The sequence below is a fragment of the Sinocyclocheilus grahami genome, unplaced genomic scaffold (assembly GCF_001515645.1).
Source record: "Sinocyclocheilus grahami isolate Dianchi unplaced genomic scaffold, SAMN03320097.WGS_v1.1 scaffold254.1, whole genome shotgun sequence".
Taxonomy (NCBI): domain Eukaryota; kingdom Metazoa; phylum Chordata; class Actinopteri; order Cypriniformes; family Cyprinidae; genus Sinocyclocheilus; species Sinocyclocheilus grahami.
Window position 1 is genome coordinate 764,797 of NW_015505433.1, and position 21,114 is coordinate 785,910.

General features: G+C 36.4%; 1 protein-coding gene across 3 annotated transcripts in view; it reads left to right on the plus strand.

The window, feature by feature from the left end:
- Positions 1 to 538: 538 nt before the first annotated feature.
- Positions 539 to 21,114, plus strand: part of LOC107598696 (SWI/SNF-related matrix-associated actin-dependent regulator of chromatin subfamily D member 3-like) — a 39,899-nt gene continuing 19,323 nt past the window's right edge. For 2 of the 3 annotated variants that reach the window (XM_016290088.1, XM_016290090.1), the window contains exon 1: positions 16,655 to 17,055. In XM_016290088.1, the coding sequence (XP_016145574.1) occupies positions 16,978 to 17,055 (78 nt within the window). In that variant the 5' untranslated portion in view covers positions 16,655 to 16,977. Of the gene's footprint in view, positions 1,075 to 16,654; positions 17,056 to 21,114 lie in introns of those variants that run through there. The other variant, XM_016290089.1, reaches the window with a different exon arrangement.

The window sequence follows — 21,114 nt, forward strand, 5'->3', positions numbered from 1 at the left end:
TCGGCATCAGGAAGGTTGTTGGTGCTCATTACCATACTTTGTTAAATAAGGTGAAAATAACTGCGTCTCAACTCCAATAAATACTTCTGAAAGCACAATTTTCTGCAGTTCATGTGACTTAAGTGCAATAATGAAGAATGATGGGACATCAGTAGTTATCCACATTATGCTTCCCAGGCTTCAGGATTATGTAGCCTAGTTCTGTTTTCTTCTGAGCCCAACAGCAATGATATTGTGATACTCTTGTCATCATTTTTTTCTATGAGAGGAGTGACCCTGACGTCAACATTCACTAATATCAAGAAACATCTGAAGGTTCATGAACAGTTTCTTCTGAGGGTTGTAATGACATGAGTGAAGTGCTGGAAGACTATCATTGTTCAGTGAATGTTTGATGAGCCTTACTGGACATGGGCAAAACGCAAGGGAAGTACAAAGTAGGCTAACGCATCCTTAAAAATTAGTTCAATCAATAGGGTTACATAAAGGATTGCTCACTGTATGAACTTACGATACATAACGATAAATAATGACAGAACTTTAGTTTTTGGGGTGAGCATCACATTATCGACGGCGCTCATTGTGAGGAAGAAGCTCTTGGCTGCTTGTGTGTGACAGCTGGTCTTTGTAAACTTGTCTACCACCATCTCTTCTTTACTCTCATCTTCGTGTGCAGATATTTGGCGGGCTTTTCACGCTCAAGTTGCGTAGTATTTTAGGCCTGTTCGACAAAGTTCCCACTGTACTCCGACGGCCCGTGTTAGTGACTGACTGGAGCGGAGCGTAATTTGATGACGCTCCCTCTAAACCCCCGAGTTTTATTCGAAGCAGCGGGGAACGCGCTTGCGCCTCAGCGCTCACCGTCTCTGGCTGCATCCCCCTCTTCTTCACTCCGCTCTGCCTCTCTGTCCAGTCACTCCAGCACCAAGCAACAGGGAGTGTGTGTGTGCTTGTGCTTCAAGCTATAAAGAACTTCATCTCCATCGCGCCGGACACACATCCGCCTCTTCATCTGCCATTCGCTGCCCTTTCGCTAACAACCGGCCACAGTAACCATCAGCCATGGAGAGGAAGGTAGGACATTTACAGCAACATCATAAGAATGTCGACTGCTCCACTGAGCACTTATTAACCAACAGTGTTCAATGTCTGCGGTCTGTTACCGTCCTGATGGTGTATAATCAGCCCTTCTCGTCACATAGTCAGATTAGTGCGCATGGGAGTTTTCCGACTGGATCTAGTTTATTTGGCAATGTAAAGAGCAGAAAGAGACTAAATGAAGCCAGACAGAAGAACACACGAACTAGTCCTGAATGCGCGCACGCACATACACACACTGGTGCACGTGTTAATCCTGTCTTCTCCATCACTGATCTTCAGTACAGATGGAGGGTTCTTCATGATCATAATGCTGACTGGAGTGAGAGGTTCAAAGCAGCATTTAAAGGGTTAGTTCACCATTAGCCCATAAATTACTCACCCTCAAGTCATCCTAGGTTTATATGACTTTCTTCTTTCAGACGAATCCAGTCGGAGTTATATAAAAAATTGTCTTTGATCTTTCAAGCTGTTTAATGCCACTCAGTGGGTGTTGCATGCATCAATCGAAAAGAAGTTAAATAAAAAGTGCCCATCCATAAAAAAAAGTGTCTCACACAGCTCCGGGGGTGAACAAAGCGAATGGATGCCATAAGCGAATTTGCATGCGCAAAGCTGACCTCATACGTCATTCCTCCGGAACTGCTTCCAGTGTTCAACTGTTGGCGCAAGCTACATTAAAGTGATTATTACGTTTTGAATAGAGCCCGACCGATATGGGTTTTTTTGGAGCCGATACCGATATTAGGGAGTAAAAAAAAAGGCAGATACCGATATATCGGCTGATATTCTTTGTGTATATTATAGTACAGTACCAGTCAAAAGTTTGGACACTTTCCCATTCGTGTGTCCAAACATTTGACTGGTACTATATATAGAATACAGTATATACATAAACAGAATATATATATACATAAACACATTTTTTGCAATGATCACTCAAATGTGGTGATCAAACACTTATAATGGTGACAGAGATATGTAAGGGCATTTAACAATTTAACAATAAACTTGCGATGAGTGCGATGCACAAAGTAATGGGGTGTTAGTTGTAACACACATGGTTTGAATATTTATTTTACCATAGTAACATTTAAATTCTGGCTTAAGTAAAAAAAATGTATCTCAGTTTTTATTATTCATTTAAAATTAGACAAATCTGCTATTATTTTAATCTCCAATCTGTTATTTATCAGTTCAGATATTTTTTTACTGGTTTGATTACTAGCAGAAGACACTGACCAGTTTTAAATTCCAATTGCGCAGATGGGGCACGTTGTAACACTGCGTTACAATGTGCTATTCTATGACATTAGCGATGTCATTTACACTATTTACTTTAATTAATTTTAATGAGAAACAACGAGAAACAGGTGAATAAAGACTGACAGTCAACGTTTAATGTTTAGAAATGATTATTTCAAGACATGTAAAGCATTTTTGCTCATTTATGTGGGCCGTTCCAAGCATGGTTGCAATGTGTGTATTGTCAAACTCCAAAATCTGATTATTTTTAATCCTTAAAAAACGCCATTATTTTATTTAAACAACAAATATACATTAAATAACAAAATATTTTAGTTTGTCTTGTATATTTTTTTCATTCTATCAGATAAGATTTTAAGCTGTTATATGGTCATGTTACAACGTGCCTGCTGGACCGCGAATTAAACCACCCGTAACTCCCGAACCCCGGGTCTATCCATGCGGGGGTGGTCTCATTCGAAAGAGGGCCTCGAGACGTACACTCGATTTGCGTTCGAGAGGGTTCCTTGAGCTGAAGAGATCCCCCGAATTTGGTGCGGATTCGCCACGCCGTTACGGAGATATGGCCGTTCAAAGTTTCAATGGTTTTCCATTGACTTAAGCTTTAAAGCGTTTCATCCAGGCCGCCAGTAGTAAACAATGGAGGGCGCTCTGCTGGACAAACTAAGTAATTACAGCATTTCAAGCATTTTATATGCATTATATGTGCTGTAAAAAATTTTTTTCATATCAGCGGCATATCGGCGGCATATTCGCCGATACCGATATATCGGTGACAGGCTCATATCGGCAAAACGATATATCGGTCGGACGCTAGTTTTGAATATGGATATTTTTCTTACAAAAACGCATCGATTCGCTACAGGAGACCTTTGTTCACCCCCCGGAGCCGTGTGAGACACTTTTTTTAATGGATGGGCGTTTTTTATTTAACTTCTTTTGGACTGATGCATGCAACACCCGCTGAGTGGCATTAAACAGCTTGAAAGATCAAAGACAATTTTTAATATAACTCCGACTGGATTCGTCTGAAAGAAGAAAGTCATATACACCTAGGATGACTTGAGGGTGAGTAATTTATGGGCTAATTTCATTTTTGGGTGAACTAACCCTTTAAGGCTCTAGTGGAGATGTTATGAGACATAGATGCTCCCCTGTACTCTGCTAAGAGCCTAATTACCTTTCAGCTTCAGTTGTTGGGTTTGCAAGTGTTAACTAGCTATATAAAGATGCCTTTCCTCAAGATTCACTCTTATAGTCAATGTGAACTCAGTTTGTTTGTCTTTGAGTGAAGGTATGTGATTTAACACTGGTATGTTTATGTAAGTAGTTTAATGCTGGAATAACTAAGCTAAAGCTGTCAGCATCATTTTGTTCTTCACCAAGCTAATATGTGTTATTTTTTTAAGCCCCGTCCTTTTTCTCTGTTAAGGTTCCCGCGGTGATCAGGATTTTTAAAATAGATTTTGAAACCTGAAGTCATGGAAATATCTTTATTGCATATAATATTTTCTAGTTATAGAAATGGCATGTTGTGAATGCAGTCTCTGAAATCATTTTCAAGTAGTCACAAACAATTGGAGAAGTCATGAAAATTGTATTTGGCGAAAAAAAAACATTTTACATTACATTACATTATTTTGCACATTATATTGGAGTGTGTGGGGTTTATATAGTACATTGTATATATAATTTCATGCCCCTACACAGATTTGAAATCTCTGAATCTGAATATTTGTAATTTCCCCACTTTCATATACTGTATGTCCTTACAGACATAGGCTGAGGTAATAACAGTGCACACTTTGCTAAGAGATCAAATCAAATATTAACACTATGCTATGAGGCAGCACATTACGATTGTCTAGAATCTGGTTGTTGCATTTATAATAATGATCTGAAAAATGCCCAATTTCCTTATGATCATGTACATTCAGTACTGATTGTTGTTTTGATGTTACTAAGAATAGTTCAGATGTACTGTAGGAGTAAGAGCCCTGAATTACGGTAAACATGACTGTCTTTAAAATAAATAGTTGAAAGCACTTTTTGCATTCTACAGCTAAAATTGTAAAGGCATATTGATGTGGATGAATTTATTTATTTTTTTAAGAGTGTTCTGATTTTTTTTTTTGTCTTTTGTCCTTTGCATTTAATGCATTCTTCTTCCCACTCCTGGGTAACCTAGTTCTTAATATGTGCTTTTCTTCACCACAAGGACTGATATTATGATACTACATCATAATTAACTGTTTCTTATACAAGTGAAGTGACCTTGATGTCAATGTCTGTTCACTCATACCAATAAACAGCTGAAGGTTTATTGACAGTTTCTTTTGGGGGGGTCATAATGCCATGAGGGAAGTGTTATTTTATAAGACAACATATTGTAATATGGCACAGATTCATAATAGGTCAGTTCCTTGTAGCATATACTGTATTTTATGTTCTGTTACATTTTCAAAATAATAATGTGACAAAGCATTTGTGATCTCAGTGTTGAGTTGCCATTCCCTCCTATATCCATCACATGTGTTGCTGAGTGAATCACCAGAATACAAGGAACTATTTTATTTTTCTTATTCAAGAGTATTCAGTAGTCGTGCAGTAAGTTTTTGGCTGTGGTGAGGTGCATGCTGCTGGAATGCCCTGTATTTGCTGCATTGCTTCTGCTTGGATGCACTGCAGGAACGTACACCGCCATTGACTGTAGATAGGCTGAGCATGCAGAAGCACTCATAGTACATGTTGTCCAATCTAACCATGCTGGTTTCTATGAGAGCTGGGGCTGTGCCTTTAATGTTGATGGTCTTTTGTGTGCCTGTGTGCAGTATTTCATGTTGTATGTGAGTTTAAGTGGGTAAAAGTGTGGTCTGTGGTCATTATATCTGGTCCTCCACTTGTTTGCTTTGATTCCATTCAAACTTTAGGAAGGTTTCTTTTACTGTTTCAATTATTCAGCTCATTCAATTTATGTTTCTCAACCCTTTATATAGGTTTATACTGAGAAGCATGATTGATGTAGAGTAATGCATAAACAATTTTGCTGACTACCCAGCCCTATCTTCTAACTGCATTCTAAGGGACAAATTGAATTTAATTTTGTCATCTTTTTTTTAAACCATGAAGCATAAGAATACAGTTTGATCATCCTTTGTCAACCTTATACACTTTCAATTCAATTCAATTCAAGTTTATTTGTACAGCGCTTTTCACGATACAAATCGTTGCAAAGCAACTTTACAGCAAATTAAGTTTCTACAATATTTAGTGGTAGCTTATCAGTGGTGACTGTCAGTTAATGTACATATGAGAAATGTATGGAAAAATCAATTAAAGACGTAATCAATTAGACGATGAACACTATTAACAGCAATTATTATATGATGCAATCAAACTTTAGCAAAATTTGGTAGTTCTGTTTGTTGTTTCGAGGTTGTTCTCTTAATGTATCAAATTTTACAACACTAACTGTACAGCAATTAATTGTACATATTAAAATTACACAACTATACAACAAATTACTGTAATTAACGAATTACTGTTTCTCACACAAAGCTATCAAATGTGACCCTGGACCACAAAACCAGTCATAAGGGTCAATTTTTTTAAATTAAGATTTATACATTAGCTGAAAGCTGATAAATAAGCTTTCCGTTGATGTATGGTTTGTTATAGATACAACTATTAGAAAATCTGGAATCTGACAGTGCAAAAAAATCATAATACTGAGAAAATTGCCTTTAAAGTTGTCCAAATGAAGTTCTTAGAAATGCATATTACTAATCAAAAATTAAGTTTTGATATATTTACGGTAGGAAATTTACAAAATATCTTCATGGAACATGATCTTTACTTAATATCCTAATAATTTTTGGCATTAAATAAAAATGGATAATTTTGACGCATTCAAAGTTTTTTTGGCTATTGCTAAAAATATACCGACGCAGACTTATAAGTGCATTACCACCACCTATCTCTCAAGTGGACCATTGACACTCTATCTACAATCTCAATTAGGAGTGTCAATGGTCCATTTGAGAGATAGGTGGCGGTAATGCACTTATAAGTCTGCGAATGTGCTCAGAAAATTGACCCTTATGACTGGTTTTGTGGTCCAGGGTCACATTTGATAGCGTTACAATTAGTGTGAGAAACTAATTCGTTAATTACAGTAATTTGCTGTATAGTTGTGTAATTTTTATATTTTCAATTAATTGACGTACAGGTAGTGTTGTAAAATTTGATACATTAAGAGACGTTTATGTACTGTTTGCTGTGCCTCTCAGCGAGGCATCTGTTAAATGTTTTAACCTTTGGGGATTGTACACCGTGTGGCCAGCTTAGCTTCAAAGTACTAAGTCAGTTGTTGCAAATAACATTTTTGTAGTACTAGGTTTTAGTTTGAAGTACCAAGTCGCAGGTGTGTCTTTGAGCTTGAGGCCTTGTATTCTCTCTGGAAACAATTCCAGTGAGGCCAGCAACACTTAGAATGGATCACAGAAGTTCGCTTCAGTGCCCAGCAATCATCTGAGAGTGAGAGAAATCCCATTAGTATTCAAGCACCCACTTTTTCTAGCTGTCACACCTCAAGAGCTTTAGGGAGAATTTAGGGAAAATCTTTTTCTCCTCCACTGCCTTTCTGCAGGTCTAAATGTGAGGAATTAGAATGATAGGATCGCTATGGCTGAACTCTAGAAACGCCTCATGTCATGCTGCCCTTTGTTCAGCTCAACAGTACGTCTTCTCGTTTGTTAGGACACCTGCAGTATTTGCATCTTTGACTTATTTTCGTATTTATACTTAATCCAAGCCTGTTCATGTATTTGAAATTGTTAACATATTATTGATATGTTATAATATATATATATATTTTTAAAAAAGATAAGACAAAAAGATGTTTACCTAAAAGAGGATCTAAATGTCTTTGATTGACCTCCTGGCCCAGTACCACAAATACAAACAGAACGTTATGCTTTGCAAAGTAGATTTTAACTTTTTAGATTTATTACTATGTTATTTCTGAGTTATTAATATATTGCATATATTGTTTTGTATAATATTTTTATTTTAACTTGTGATCAGTTGGTTAAAATAATAATTTAAAAAATCGCTTGCAAGACGTTTTGCTTCATTTGTTTGCAGATGCCACTTGGTTTGATATTTTGCAGTCTAATAGTTTAATAGCATTCAAACAATTTAAATGTGACTTAAGTGTCCAAATACTTGGGGCCACTGTGTTTTTTTTTCTTAATGTTTTGTATTGTATGCTTTACTTCCTGTAAGGTGTTTTTTTTTTTAATTCAAGCTGCAGAGAATGTGTTTCCCGTCCCTACCCCAACCCCCCCAAATACTAGGTCACTCTTTTGAAATGTCTGAGGCTTTTATGTCCAAGGTTCCTTGCAGAGAGATATGGACAATTGAGGACTTCCTTATTTGGCTGGACTGAAATGCTCTTGCAGCATTAAGGTAAAACAATCCTTTGTAAGCGCAGAAACTTCCTGCAAGCTCATATGAGGGGATTTGATTTGCTTATGCAAGAAAACATGGAATGTGAATGCAACCAAAAGCCAAGTAATCAGCTTGTAAGGTTAGCTTTTCACAAATAATGTATAGATATTTATAAAAATTCTGTTTTGTAGCTCAATAGAGTGCCTTCATGTTTTTCATAAACCTTTGCATATACACGATTTAACAGTGTTATGATGTTTGTAATGTGCAGATGCCAACACCTGCCAGCTTGGACTCTGTGGACGGGTTTGGTTCTCTAGTTTGTTCCTTGACATGTTCTTACACTGCTTTGGTCAACAATTCAGACATTTATGGTCAGTTGACAAACCTAGAATGACTATTCATTTCAGGATTATAACTTCGTCCTTGTGAAAAAGAAACTTAATTGCGTTGAATGTGTACTTGTGTACATCAAATCTTAAAAATATATTAAAAAAACCTGTACTTGCGTAATGTAATATTTATGCAATAAAAGGCCACTTAAGTGTACTTAAAGAGACACTCTTCATGCTTCTTAACACACATCAAATTAATTGTTTTACATTAATGTACATTAAAAAAAATTTAATAATCTTTTGTTGTGCATTTGTTGTACACTTATTTTGATGCGCTGACTAACATACTAAAGTGCTTGATTATAAGTTTAACTGTATTATGTTATTCGATATAACGTGTAATATATTTTAAATGTACTTAAAAAATTGCTAAATATTAAGCTGCAACTTCAATACAAATGTGTAATGCAAATATATTTAAAAACATGACATACAATGTTCAGTATAAAATGACATTAAAGTATATTTTATAAATGCTTGGCAGTACAAGCTACTTGAACCAGATTATTTGCTACTAGAACCAGATTGTATATAAGACATAAAGATGTACTTAAGTCCTGCTTAAGTGGGTCAAAAAATCACTCAAAAGTTCAGCCAACTGCATTTAATATTTAAACTATAATACATTTTTATTTAAATGCATTTAACATGAAACGAAGTGTTTGAAATCATTCAGTTCATATTTAAATATGTTCTTTTAAAATTAATTATTTCTGTAAAAGGTACCCTTTTTTTTAAAGTATGCTTAAGTTAAGTGTTGTAAGAAGATAATGTGTTTCCACAAAGCATAATTATGAATTATGAAAAGTATAATTGCATCTTAAAACATTGCAGCAATTATTACAATGAAAGCTTACATTTTTATGGTTAAGTTTTATTATAAATAATAATATTATTTATTTATTTTCCCATGAGAAACAAACAGTTCTTCTGTTTTCCATGCATGAAAATGCTGGGCGATCACTTGACAGTCGAGTTCGGTTGCACCCTAAAAACTAGATGCCCTTAGTTGTGTCACTGTCCTGCATGAAGGGTATTCAGTTCAGAGCCAAACCACCCCGATATTGATTGTTGATACTCTGATTACTGTGATCCTGATGCTTCACAACCCATAGCAGTGTCCTGGCCTTATGTGTAATTACAGGTGAACTGCACTGAGATTAAGTCTGCGGCTGCTGTGCGGTGGGCCTCAGTACTTTCCACACATCTCTTTAAAGTCCTGGACTCAGAAGGGGCTCAATTGTGAGGCAGGATGGTCTGATAGCTGGCTCGCAGTCTGAGTCTGTAGTGCGGTGTGCTGTCCGCCCAACTACGGTGCTTTTTGGTCCTCTCTGAGACAGACTGCTTACAGAGAGCTGACCCATTTTTACGGGGGAAAGGCTCAATATCCTCCCCCCCCCCCCCCCACTACCCGAGTAAGCGAGGGGAAGAGAAAGTCTGGGATAGCTGAATGGCTTGTTATTGTTAATCCATACCTAAATGGCATCTGACACATGGAGTTGATGCCTTTAAAGCTGATTGGGTGCTTTTCAGATGTTCTGCGTGTCTGTTATACAGTCAAAGGACATGAATGTTCACCTTTGTGCTGTCATATGTAGATTTTGAAAGGCTTCCTTTATTGCAGGCTCAGTTCGACCCCTCATTGTCTCTGGCCTCATTCTGTCCATCTTCTCTCTAAGAATGAAGGATGAAGTTAAAGAGACACCAAAGTATTTGTGTATGTATATGGGTTGATGAGAGAAACAGATATAAGATATAAGAGGGAAATAAAAGAAACACAGTATCTGATACATGTTCTGGATCTCGGTAGTTTTGCTTAGTCAGATTTCATTGATCTATATTTTCAGTAGTGTGCAATACATACAACATTTAACATATTTGACAGTGTGTTTACACTACTGTTCAACAGTTTGAGGTCACTAAGATTTTTCATGTTTCTGAAAGAAGTCTCTTATGCTCACTCACTAAGACAGTAATATTGTGAAATATTACATTTTAAAATAAGTTTTCTATTTTAATATATTTTAAAATGTAATTCATTTCTCATTACTCAGGACTTGGTGCTCAGGAAATATTTCTTATTATCACTGTTATCCTGCTTAATATTTTTTGTGAAAACTGAGATATATTTTTTTCAGAATTCTTTTTAACGTTATGCCTTCACTGCCACTTTTGATCAGTTTAATGCATCTTAGCTGATAATATGTATAAAAAAAACTTACTGACTGTGTACTTTTGAATATCAGAAAGTATCAAGTTATATTAAATTAAACAGTATTATTGGCCAGAATTAAGAATTTGCTAGATACAAAATCATGCTAACGGAATTCTCTTTATTTATTATTTTAAAAGGTATTATTGTAAGATGTAGTCTTATTTTTTTCTTTATAATGTTACTTTTTAATTGCTTTAGATTTATTGTTTAGCACATAAGCTGCTAGTATCGTATAGTATAGTAAAAAATATTAATTACAATATAAGAGAACAGTGTGTCCTGAAGCTATTGTGGATGCCAAATGAGACGTTTTGGTGAGGATTATGAGATGAGACCAGTTCTTCCCCACAGTTTTGTTTTCCAGAAAGACAGAGAAACTGGTCTTGCCAGGAACTCTAGTCTAGAAGACCGAGGATAGAGATGTTTGTCAGTCCAAATCAAAATCTTGCTGCCTTTAATATTTTCTGCATTTCTCAATTAAAATATGTAACTTCTTATAAATTAACAATGTCTTTGTAGCAAATCTCTTTTGTTGTTTCAGGTTTACTTGAATTGTGTTATCCTTTGGTGATTTAAATATTAAATTTGCCAGGTGCTCAAACTCAAGTGCATAGTTTGGAACATCAGTTCAAACACATTCATTTCATAGTACTTACTGCAGCAAATGTAGCAGCTGAGGTTAGATGGTATTACATGCACTGTAATCCAGAATCACATCAAATTTGCTTGGTCTTTAAATGAATAAGGTAGCTTGCTTTTATTTTCATGTGGTCTGTTTGGCTTGGCTACTGATTATTTTGCCAAGAGTGCATTTAGTCTGAAAACGGACCACCCGGGATACAAGCTTTTGTTATATGAACATTCAGAAAGTTTGTATACTTGAAGGAGGCTGAATCAAGAAAATGGTCATATCTTCATTAAGAGAAAGTACAGTGAAAACATTACAGCCATATCTTCGAAGCTTTCAATTCAAGGTGGAGCATTTTTGCCTGTGCAATAGTGTTACCAAATGTAATTGCAAAAAAAAAAAAAATAGATAAAAAAGTTTTTCAAGAGTAACTTTGAAGTTGGCTTGAGAAAGCCAGACCAGAAAGTTTGAAAACGTTTTAAAAGCTTGAAGTTTGAACGTTTGAACGTTTTCAGTTTAAAATGGTTTTAAAGATTAAAGGTTGAATGTTTTGAAGGCAATACAGTCTGATAGATAGATAGATAGATAGATAGATAGATAGATAGATAGATAGATAGATAGATAGCATTCATTCTCCTTCCCCCTCTTTTGAATTAACCTTGCCGTCATCTAATCTGTACATAAAAACGTGTGTTTTAGAAGTTAAAATGATTCAATCTGTCACTGTCTGTATCTCAAACTGCCATCCCCAAGCTCACTGTTTACGGCCAGTTCTAGGCAATGAGAATGTGATGCTTCTGTGCTTTGGCATATTGATTCGAGTCAATAGTTTCATAGGGAGGCATATACAGACCTCTGCAGGAGAAACCTAAAACTGCAGCTTGAAGTCAAACTGTCCCGCCGCAGTCTCCAACAATAGACACAAACACACAATTCCAGCATTATGGACGTGACATTTGCAGTCAAAACCTGAAATATAAATTCTCATAGAATGTAGGCTATTCGTTACCGATATATTGAACCATCTCTATATATTTTTCTAAATCCCTGCAAATAGAGTCCAGACATCAGAAAAGTGTCCGTCTATAAACACGTTTTATGTTTTAGATGAAGGAAATACACATGAGTTACGGACGTGACAAAAAAATGTTTTTGGGAGACAACATAGTTTATTCTGTAGACTTTCTGTGATTTACAATGCACAACCCAAGCAAGAGAATTCAAAAATAAAAATAGAAAACATTAAAATTAAAAATAATAATAATAATAGTTTTGGCAATTTGTCCTACAGTCCACCTGTGCCTATTTCTGTCCCGGACAACAAATGCAGTCTTTTGGCTAAATCTTTGCTATGTTCTCATTCAGAATGCAAAATGTTATTAGAATAAATACATTTCTAAAATGTTATGATACGGTAAGCCTAAAACGGATCACAGCAGTAGACTAGACACAGTATCAGTCCTCAGCAATGTGGTAAACATGCGCGCCGGTATGCATATGATTTAATATGAAGCGTCCGTAACACGTTATTATGATTGATAAGAGCAAAGAATGAAGATGAGTTGTTTATCATTAAAATGGACATAAGATGGCTTTGTACATTAAGTTTCAAGTTAATTGCATTAATAATTACTATATGATATAAATTTAATCTTAAAACCGTTACGGACATGACACAGCACTGAAGCGACCTGATGTCATAAGTATAGCCCTTAAAAATCCAAAAATCATCGCTGATTAGACACAAAGATTTTATTTATTTTTCAGACAGACCTCCATCTTTCTACAAAATGCTTACTGTTGACATTAATTTAAAAAATAAGCCTTTGAGCTCTCATTTAAAAACATGAAATCTGGTGGTTCATCCGGCTAGATGAAAATGTGGTGGATAAACAGCGATTTCCTTCCAATTTCTATTATAGCATGCTAATGCAGTAAAATACAGACCTAAATGCACAAATTAAATAGTGCTTTTGTTCTTTTGGTAAAAACTTTATTTTTTCATGGTGAGGTTGACATTTGCATGGAATTGCTCACAGACAATCTCTCCTTACCCCACACAACACTCTCCCACCCCCTTTACCACCCAGTCAATGGGACCTGAGCATTTGGCAGAGCTGTAATGGGAAAAGGGATACTTGGGGGGGCTCAAAGGGGTACCAAGACCACCACATCTTTTCAGCTCTTTGATGAGATGCTTTTGTAGAACTACATCCTGAATTGGGGTGATCAAAAGTATAAAGGGGTCACAATGTCACACCAAAAAAAAAAATTCTCACAGATTTTAAGCAGGCAAAAACAGGCCCTTTCGCAGTATTTTTCTGTGCATTTTAATTATATGTGGCTGCTGCTCGTTTCTTTTTTTTAAGTCAGTGTTAAGTTTCTGTCACATATCACCACTTCTCTCATCTGGCCACAAAATCACTTCCCACACCACAATTGGTCATTAATATGATTTTTGGCAGACTCTAGAGTCCAGACATGCTTTCCTTTTGAGTAACTGTTTCCTTTGTGCCACTCTCCCATAAAGGCCTGCGTAACACAGAGCTCTCTTGATATGTTTGACTGATACACCTCATTCTCAGTCTCTCTGGCATCTTTTACAAACCTCCTTATTGTTAATGCATATAATTTTGATTAATAACCTTTAGTCACTTTCTGATTTTTCAACAAACAATGACCACTTGTGTCCAAACATTTGGGTACGTTTTTGGGTACATTTGGGAAAAGTTATTTAGTCTTCATATTCACAGCTCTCCATCAGAATCATAGCATGAATATTGATATTGATCTCTTAACTGCCAGACAATGTGATAGTAATTTTTGTGATTCACAGGTTGAAGCCAGTAGTTTGTCAGTTATGTCCTTATAGGGTAATTCCTCTACATCTGTGTAAACTTAAAGTTTCTTAAATTCTTAAACTTAAATTTTGCAACACTGAATGCTTATTTAAAAGGCATATTTTAGTATTGTTTTCAAATGTCAAAACACAATGCCTAACAATTGAACTTCAGTGTTATGAAACTAAATATCAGAGAAAATAAAATGTTGATCTATCAGTCTATCGTTCTTAATGTATTGTTGTTTAACAATTTGACACTTTCATCATTTTAACATGACCCTGTATAATTTTTTGAAACATTTCTGGTTTTGCATGATTCATTTTTGAGTGGTATCCCCCCCCCAAAAAAAACCTTTGTCTTGTAATCTTTAATTAAATATGAGTCACTTTCTTTTGAAATGAGTCAAGCCCTTATTTTTTTTACCATGTTCTCCCATTGTCTGCATCTATGTCTTGACAGAGGTTTCTAATTTGACGGCATCAGGTGTAAAGATTTTCAGCGGTCATTTAACACTTGCCACACAATGAATTTGTCATTTAAAACACCTCTTGAATGATTGAGTATTCACTGCTCTTTTATAGTTAAGCAAATGGGAAGTCAAGGGGGATGGGAGACGACTTGTGGCTGGGAGGAATTTATGAAACTAAATATCAGAGAAAATAAAATGTTGATCTATCAGTCTATCGTTCTTAATGTATTGTTGTTTAACAATTTGACACTTTCATCATTTTAACATGACCCTGTATAATTTTTTGAAACATTTCTGGTTTTGCATGATTCATTTTTGAGTGGTATCCCCCCCCCCAAAAAAACCTTTGTCTTGTAATCTTTAATTAAATATGAGTCACTTTCTTTTGAAATGAGTCAAGCCCTTATTTTTTTTACCATGTTCTCCCATTGTCTGCATCTATGTCTTGACAGAGGTTTCTAATTTGACGGCATCAGGTGTAAAGATTTTTAGCTGTCATTTAACACTTGCCACACAATGAATTTGTCATTTAAAACACCTCTTGAATGATTGAGTATTCACTGCTCTTTTATAGTTAAGCAAATGGGAAGTCAAGGGGGATGGGAGACGACTTGTGGCTGGGAGGAATTTTTGTGGCTAGCCTCCTCCACAAAGCTATTTTCAGAGACCTGCCATTAGTGACAGTTTCAAGTAAAAAAATTATTTAGCAATTTTAAGTAAAAATTTTGATTTATTAACTTTTTGGTTTGTTTGTTTGAAAAAAAAAAGAAATTTCAAGAATCACACAACAACCAATATTTAGATGATTGGGCAACAGATGTTTTTTCAGTGCTCAGTTTTTTTAATTATTACCCTCGAATCTAAATATGCAATTATAGCCTCAAGTACCATAATTTATTGCTAATATGCATAAGCTTGAAGTGTGACATTATTTTTAATAATTTGTAGAGAAAATGGACTGTGCTTAACGTGATGAATAGTAACTAAAAGTAAATGTAATTACATACCAGTGACCAAATAGTAGTAAAAATACCTCAAACAAACGGTATTTCCCAGTTCAGAACATTTTCTAGAGACTTTTAAACAAGGAAAATATGGTTAATATTTGTTGTAGCTGGATTGATCGTTCACATGCTAGTCTACTCACACAGTGATCGTATAGCTTAATGGTAGAGCATATTTTGATAATATTTACTTTAATTCATGTTGTTTGTTCATAGCTTTGAAGTTATGGGGGAAATCAGGCACATGGACATTTGAGAAACTGATTCATCAAATGAGTAAGGGAATGAGGAGACAACTGAATCAGCATCCAAATCAGAATGTGTGTGTGTGTGTAAGAATACTTGGCAGTAAATCTCAAAGGATTTTGTCTTGGCGAAGCTTCCAGTACACACACCAAAAAAAACATAAAACACAGATAATACTGTAAATGGGGGTTATGCGCAAAAGACGTCTTATTCTGGCCTTTATGCTTTGATTTATTTCATAGTTGATTACCATAAAAGTCCATAGATATCGGCATGAGTTCATACTGCTGTTAACACGTTAACACAAGCGGATGCAATGAGACCTGTTTTCCGGTCTGGTCAGGTGACAGTCGACATATACGCCATACAACTAGTCAATTAATTTATGTACACAATAGACAAGATAGACAAAATATTTATGTACAAATAATCTATATACAGAAATAATTATGCAAGGGAATGTAAATAAGATAGGAGGAGGATATGTTAAATAAAAATACAAACAGTGTATTGGATATTGCACTTTTTTGGGAAGATCTTGGAGTTATTTTGCCTGTTCATTATCACTGATGGTGAGGTATGGCTTCAAAACCCACATTTTCAACAGCGTAATCCATTAATACAGCAAAATTCTGAAGGAATTATTATTGTAGGTATTAGTATTTAGTTAACACAGATGGCAATTAAGGTCAATATGACAGGTAGTGTAAAAAAATCTGTCTTCAGTGCTCTCTGAGCCTGTTTTAGATCCACCTCCAATTAGACAATCTGAAAACGGGCAGGTTTTCCTCACTGCTGCTGCTTTAAGGATCCTCCCTCCATTTTTATTTTTATTTTTTTGAGAATGAGCAGCGTGTTCCAAGCATTGCTTGGTTTGACTGCAGCAAAGACATGAGCGAGAGCAGTAGTGAAGGCAGAGGAGGAGGGTTTGGTTAGCGGCGAGACTAACTACACGCGACCAGTCAGCGAGCATTCCCTTATCTACCAATGGAATGCAACAGCTGCAGCAGCCAGTGAGCGTGTGTGCTTTTCAGTCAGTGTGTTTGTAAAAGGGGGATGGGGAACAGTCATGGTGGGCCAGCAGGAACCCCCCTGAAAGACCCCCAACTCGCAACCCCCCACGTTCTCTCGCAGCCGGGCTCCTGAAAGGCAGCTCAACCGAACGCAAGCGTGAGAGACAGAGAGAGCGAGAGACTCGATAGGGCAGCACACTCCGAGACGGAGGGAGAGAAAGCAAGGGAAGTGGAGCAGGGAGCCTCGGAGGGGGTTGAGGAGGTGAGCGAAGGGTGAATAGGAAGAGAGGCAAGGGAGAGGGAAAGACAAAAGAGAGGGAGAACCAGAGTGGAGAGAGACCAGAGGGAAATGGCTTCGGAGGAGACCGCTGGAGGAGCTCGCAAAGCCACCAAGAGCAAACTATTTGAGTTCCTCGTCCATGGAGTGGTACGTACCCTCTCGGCGCGCGCGCTCTGTGTGTGTGTGTGTGTGTGTGTGTGTGTGTGTGTGTTGAGCTCCGCTACAGACAGACACAGCCCGTGCGTTTGACTGATAGCGGTGAACGGTGTCCATGTGAAGGTTATTTCCAGTCCTCCGGATCCCGGCTCCTCGCCGCTCTTCTTCCTAAAGCGGAGACGGGGTGGGGAGGAGAGGCGAATGAGGGAGATGAGCATGTAAGAAAAAAAAGAGCGAGACTGATCGGCGAACGTGAAAGAAAGGCCAAAGGTAGCCACTTGGTCACTGGAGGCTGCATGCGTTTTGCAGTGTGCCTAAGGTGATGGGCGCTTTCATTCAAAACACATGCCGCTCTTTGAGACTCAACACACTGTTATACAACTCCAAGAACACATCAAGTGCTTCAGATAGCATCTACTGTGTAGATTAGCGTGTCTGTTGTCATGTCATTCATTAAAAATTCAAGCTAGTCCTAGAGCCAAAGGATGTACTAGTAGCGAGTGCAATTATTACTACTAATAATACTATATCACAGACTGCTGTTTCCTATATGATACTATTCAAGGTTTGAAGCAGAAGAGGCTGTAAGGATCCACTTATTGTCTAAACCTTTGTGTATGTACAGTACAGTAGCGGTGTAATCTTTATTTGTGATTAGCAGGGCTTTGTCTAGCCAGAGCAGATCAATGTGAAAAAGCAGTTTGTAGTAGAGTGAGCGTAATGTGTAAAACAGCATCTTCATGCTGTTGTTTGTTTAGTTCTTGCTTTTCATGTTTCTTGAGCCCTGTGATTTTATTCTTGATATGGTTTCTTGTTTTTGTGAACCAACATTGGATTTTTAGAAAGGTGCCATGTTAATAATAATAATAATTATTATTATTATTGCTGTTATTAATACATGTATGTGGCAGACTATGATATTTCTGAAGAGCTTCATTAGTTGGTGTCTGTGTTTGATTGTTTTTTCTATTTCTTTTACTTTTGAGTATTCTGATTTTTTATTATATTATTAGATAGAAGGATTATTCAATGACTGTGAGATATACATGACCATTTAAAAGTTTGGGCTGAGGAATTTTTTTTTTTAAAGAAATGAATACCTTTATTAAGAAAGAATACATTCAGTTGATGAAACATGACAGTAAAGACATTTATAATGTTGCAAAAGATTATTGTTATTTTTTTATTTTCTATTCCGCAAAAAATACTGTAAATGTATCACCACAAAAACATGGATAATAATATTATCCACAACATATTAGAATGATTTCTAATGGATCATGATTCATGAGACACTGAAGACTGGAGTAATGATGCTGAAAATTCAACTTTACCATCACAGGAATAAATTAAATCTTAAAATATATTAAAATAGTGAACAGTTCATTTAAATTGTACCAATAGTTCACAATAGTATTGTGATGGGAGGGGGGGGGGTGTATTTTTGATCAAATAAATGCACCGTTGGTGTTTGTAAGAAACTTCTGTCAAAACAAAAAATAGTTAATTCTAGTGTGCTTGTGTAAGTGAAGTGCTTTTGTAAGTGAAGACTTTTCACTTGCAGTAATAGTCTTGGCATCATAAACAACCTTTTGTTCACTATTTGCCTCAGTTCTGCATTAAGCTGCTTTAACTTCACATAACACATAAATGCTGAGTTTGGATGATGAATGAAGAAAATGATGGTGTTGCCTCTGCAGACTAATTAACCTTGACGAAGCACTGATTGTTCCTGGGCAAATGTTTCCCGCTCCTTATTTTGGCTTCCTCTCCTTTTATGTCCTCTCCTGTGCCTGTTTTCGTCTCCTCTGCATCTTCTGTGTTTCTTTCTGGACTCTGTATTCTCTGAATTACCCCAGCCTGACCTTTGCTATTGTTCACCTTACTGTTTCTCTGCTGCACTCCGTCTGAAGCCTGGCATATGAAAGTTATACTGTATATTCTCTGTTACATGACATTATATGTTTGACCATAGTTTGAACTGCAAGAATGTGGTGGTTCAGCCTTGTTCCCAAGGCAAGGAACAGTACGTGCACATCAAGGTTTGCAATTAAGTAACAGTTTAAACAGCCACTAGTATGAGAGAAATGAGTACTCAAAGTGTGTTTTGTATGGAAGGAAATCTGTGGCAAATACTGTTCAGTATTAACCATCTCTTGTTTTGGAAAACCTAATCAGAGTATTTGAAATTTGCTGTATATAGAGTATTTTGTCTCTCTGCATGCGATAAATCACCTGTGCTTTAGACGATGACTTGTTGTTAGTTTTATGCATATTCTGTCTTGATCCTTATTTTCTTTTTGATCTCCACTTCCAAACATTTAGTTTTGGCTCAATGTCGAGTTCAGATTAGGTGTCACAGTTTCAGTGTTTCTCTAATACACATTACACGTTATATTTGCTCCTTCTCTCTCGGGCACAAAATAAAACACAGTCTTGGTTAATGACAGACTCAGTCTTACTGTGTAACTGTGTGGATAAATAAAGGTGACCTATAGGTCATTTCACTCTACGAGCGGAAACTCTCATTACAGTTCACTTTAATCAAAGCAAACTTACTATAATGGTGAAATACAGTGAAATGAGTAACAGTATTTTACACTTTAAAATACACAGATTTACTATAATAAACTGTTTGAAAATAACAAAATAAGAATAGGTCCAACCATTATGACTTTTACCCTATTTTGTTTGTTGCTTCAAACAACAAATCATTATTGTGATTGTGAAACCATCCAATGAAATAAAAGTACCTTTTAATTTGTCCTGTGTATCAACATGTTTATATGCACAAATTTGTCATTCTGAAATAACCCAATCTGATTTTAGAATCTGAAAGTTATGTTTATATGAATCCTAAACTTTACAATCAGACTTGTATATTTGTTTCCACTGACCAGTTTCTAAGACAAAGATAAGTTTCTAAGACATTGGCAAGATGTAAATTCATCCATGTAAAGTAGTTGGATTCAGCGTGGCTAATTACTTTTTAACTTTTTAATCTCAATTGGATGGACTGAAGGGTTTACTTGAAAATTTTCAGTCGGTTTATAAACTGATTATTTGGTTGCTAATGTAAACATCTGCAGTAACTTATAGAAAGCACAGGAGTCAGATAATGTCATCTATCCAATCAGATGTCTGTGCAGTTGTCATATTAACAGCAAGCAAAGAAACTCCAGAGGGACGTGCATGTTCTTGAGCAAAAAGTTGTTGTTTATCAGCAGGAATCGAGCAGAAGTGCTCATCAGTCAAAGCTGATTGACAGCACAAACACTGCCACTCTCTCTGAAGTGCAAATCCACACGGTGTGACTGCTGGAAAATATTCCAAATAAAATGTTTTCCTTCCTACCTGCATCCAAATTTATATTCAAAGTGGTTTGTGAACAAAGCAGCCACACAGAGAGAGACAGCAAAGGACAGTAATTGTTTAAACTATTTTAAGTGGTAAGTTTCAGGACGTTCCGTTTTTTTTGTTCATGCGCAAACCCGCTACTCTGATAACAAGAGGAATCTGATGAAAGGCTCTTTTATTCCTCTCTAGCTATCAAACATGATCATTTTTCCTGCTGGTCAGTTTTTCCTGTGTTAATAATGTGACGGTAAGACAGCTCAACAGCAGGCAAAGACAGTTAAAAGCATCTGGCAGCACATCAGACTGAGAGACCGAGAAAGTGTTTATCTGCAGTATTCAGGGAATGACAGAAATGTTACACCTGCAAGTGTGTGGCCTTATAGAATGCTAAATATCTCATTGTCTTTTATTACCCTGAATTCAATGCTCACTGCACAGTCTGCTCTTATTTCACAACAGTCTAGAGTTCATTTAATCAATCTCCTGACCTGCAGACGTAACACAGCTCAAGCCCACGTAAGGTACATCATTAATAGGTACATCACAATCACTTCCTCTGTATAATAAGTAAAAAAGAAAAACAAATCTAAAATCAGCAGTTAGATGTTACTCTCACATATTTGTTTCACATACCACATCTGCAGCAGTTCAGTGTGAGCCCTTCCTGTTTAACTAAAGTGCAAAGAGGTTTCT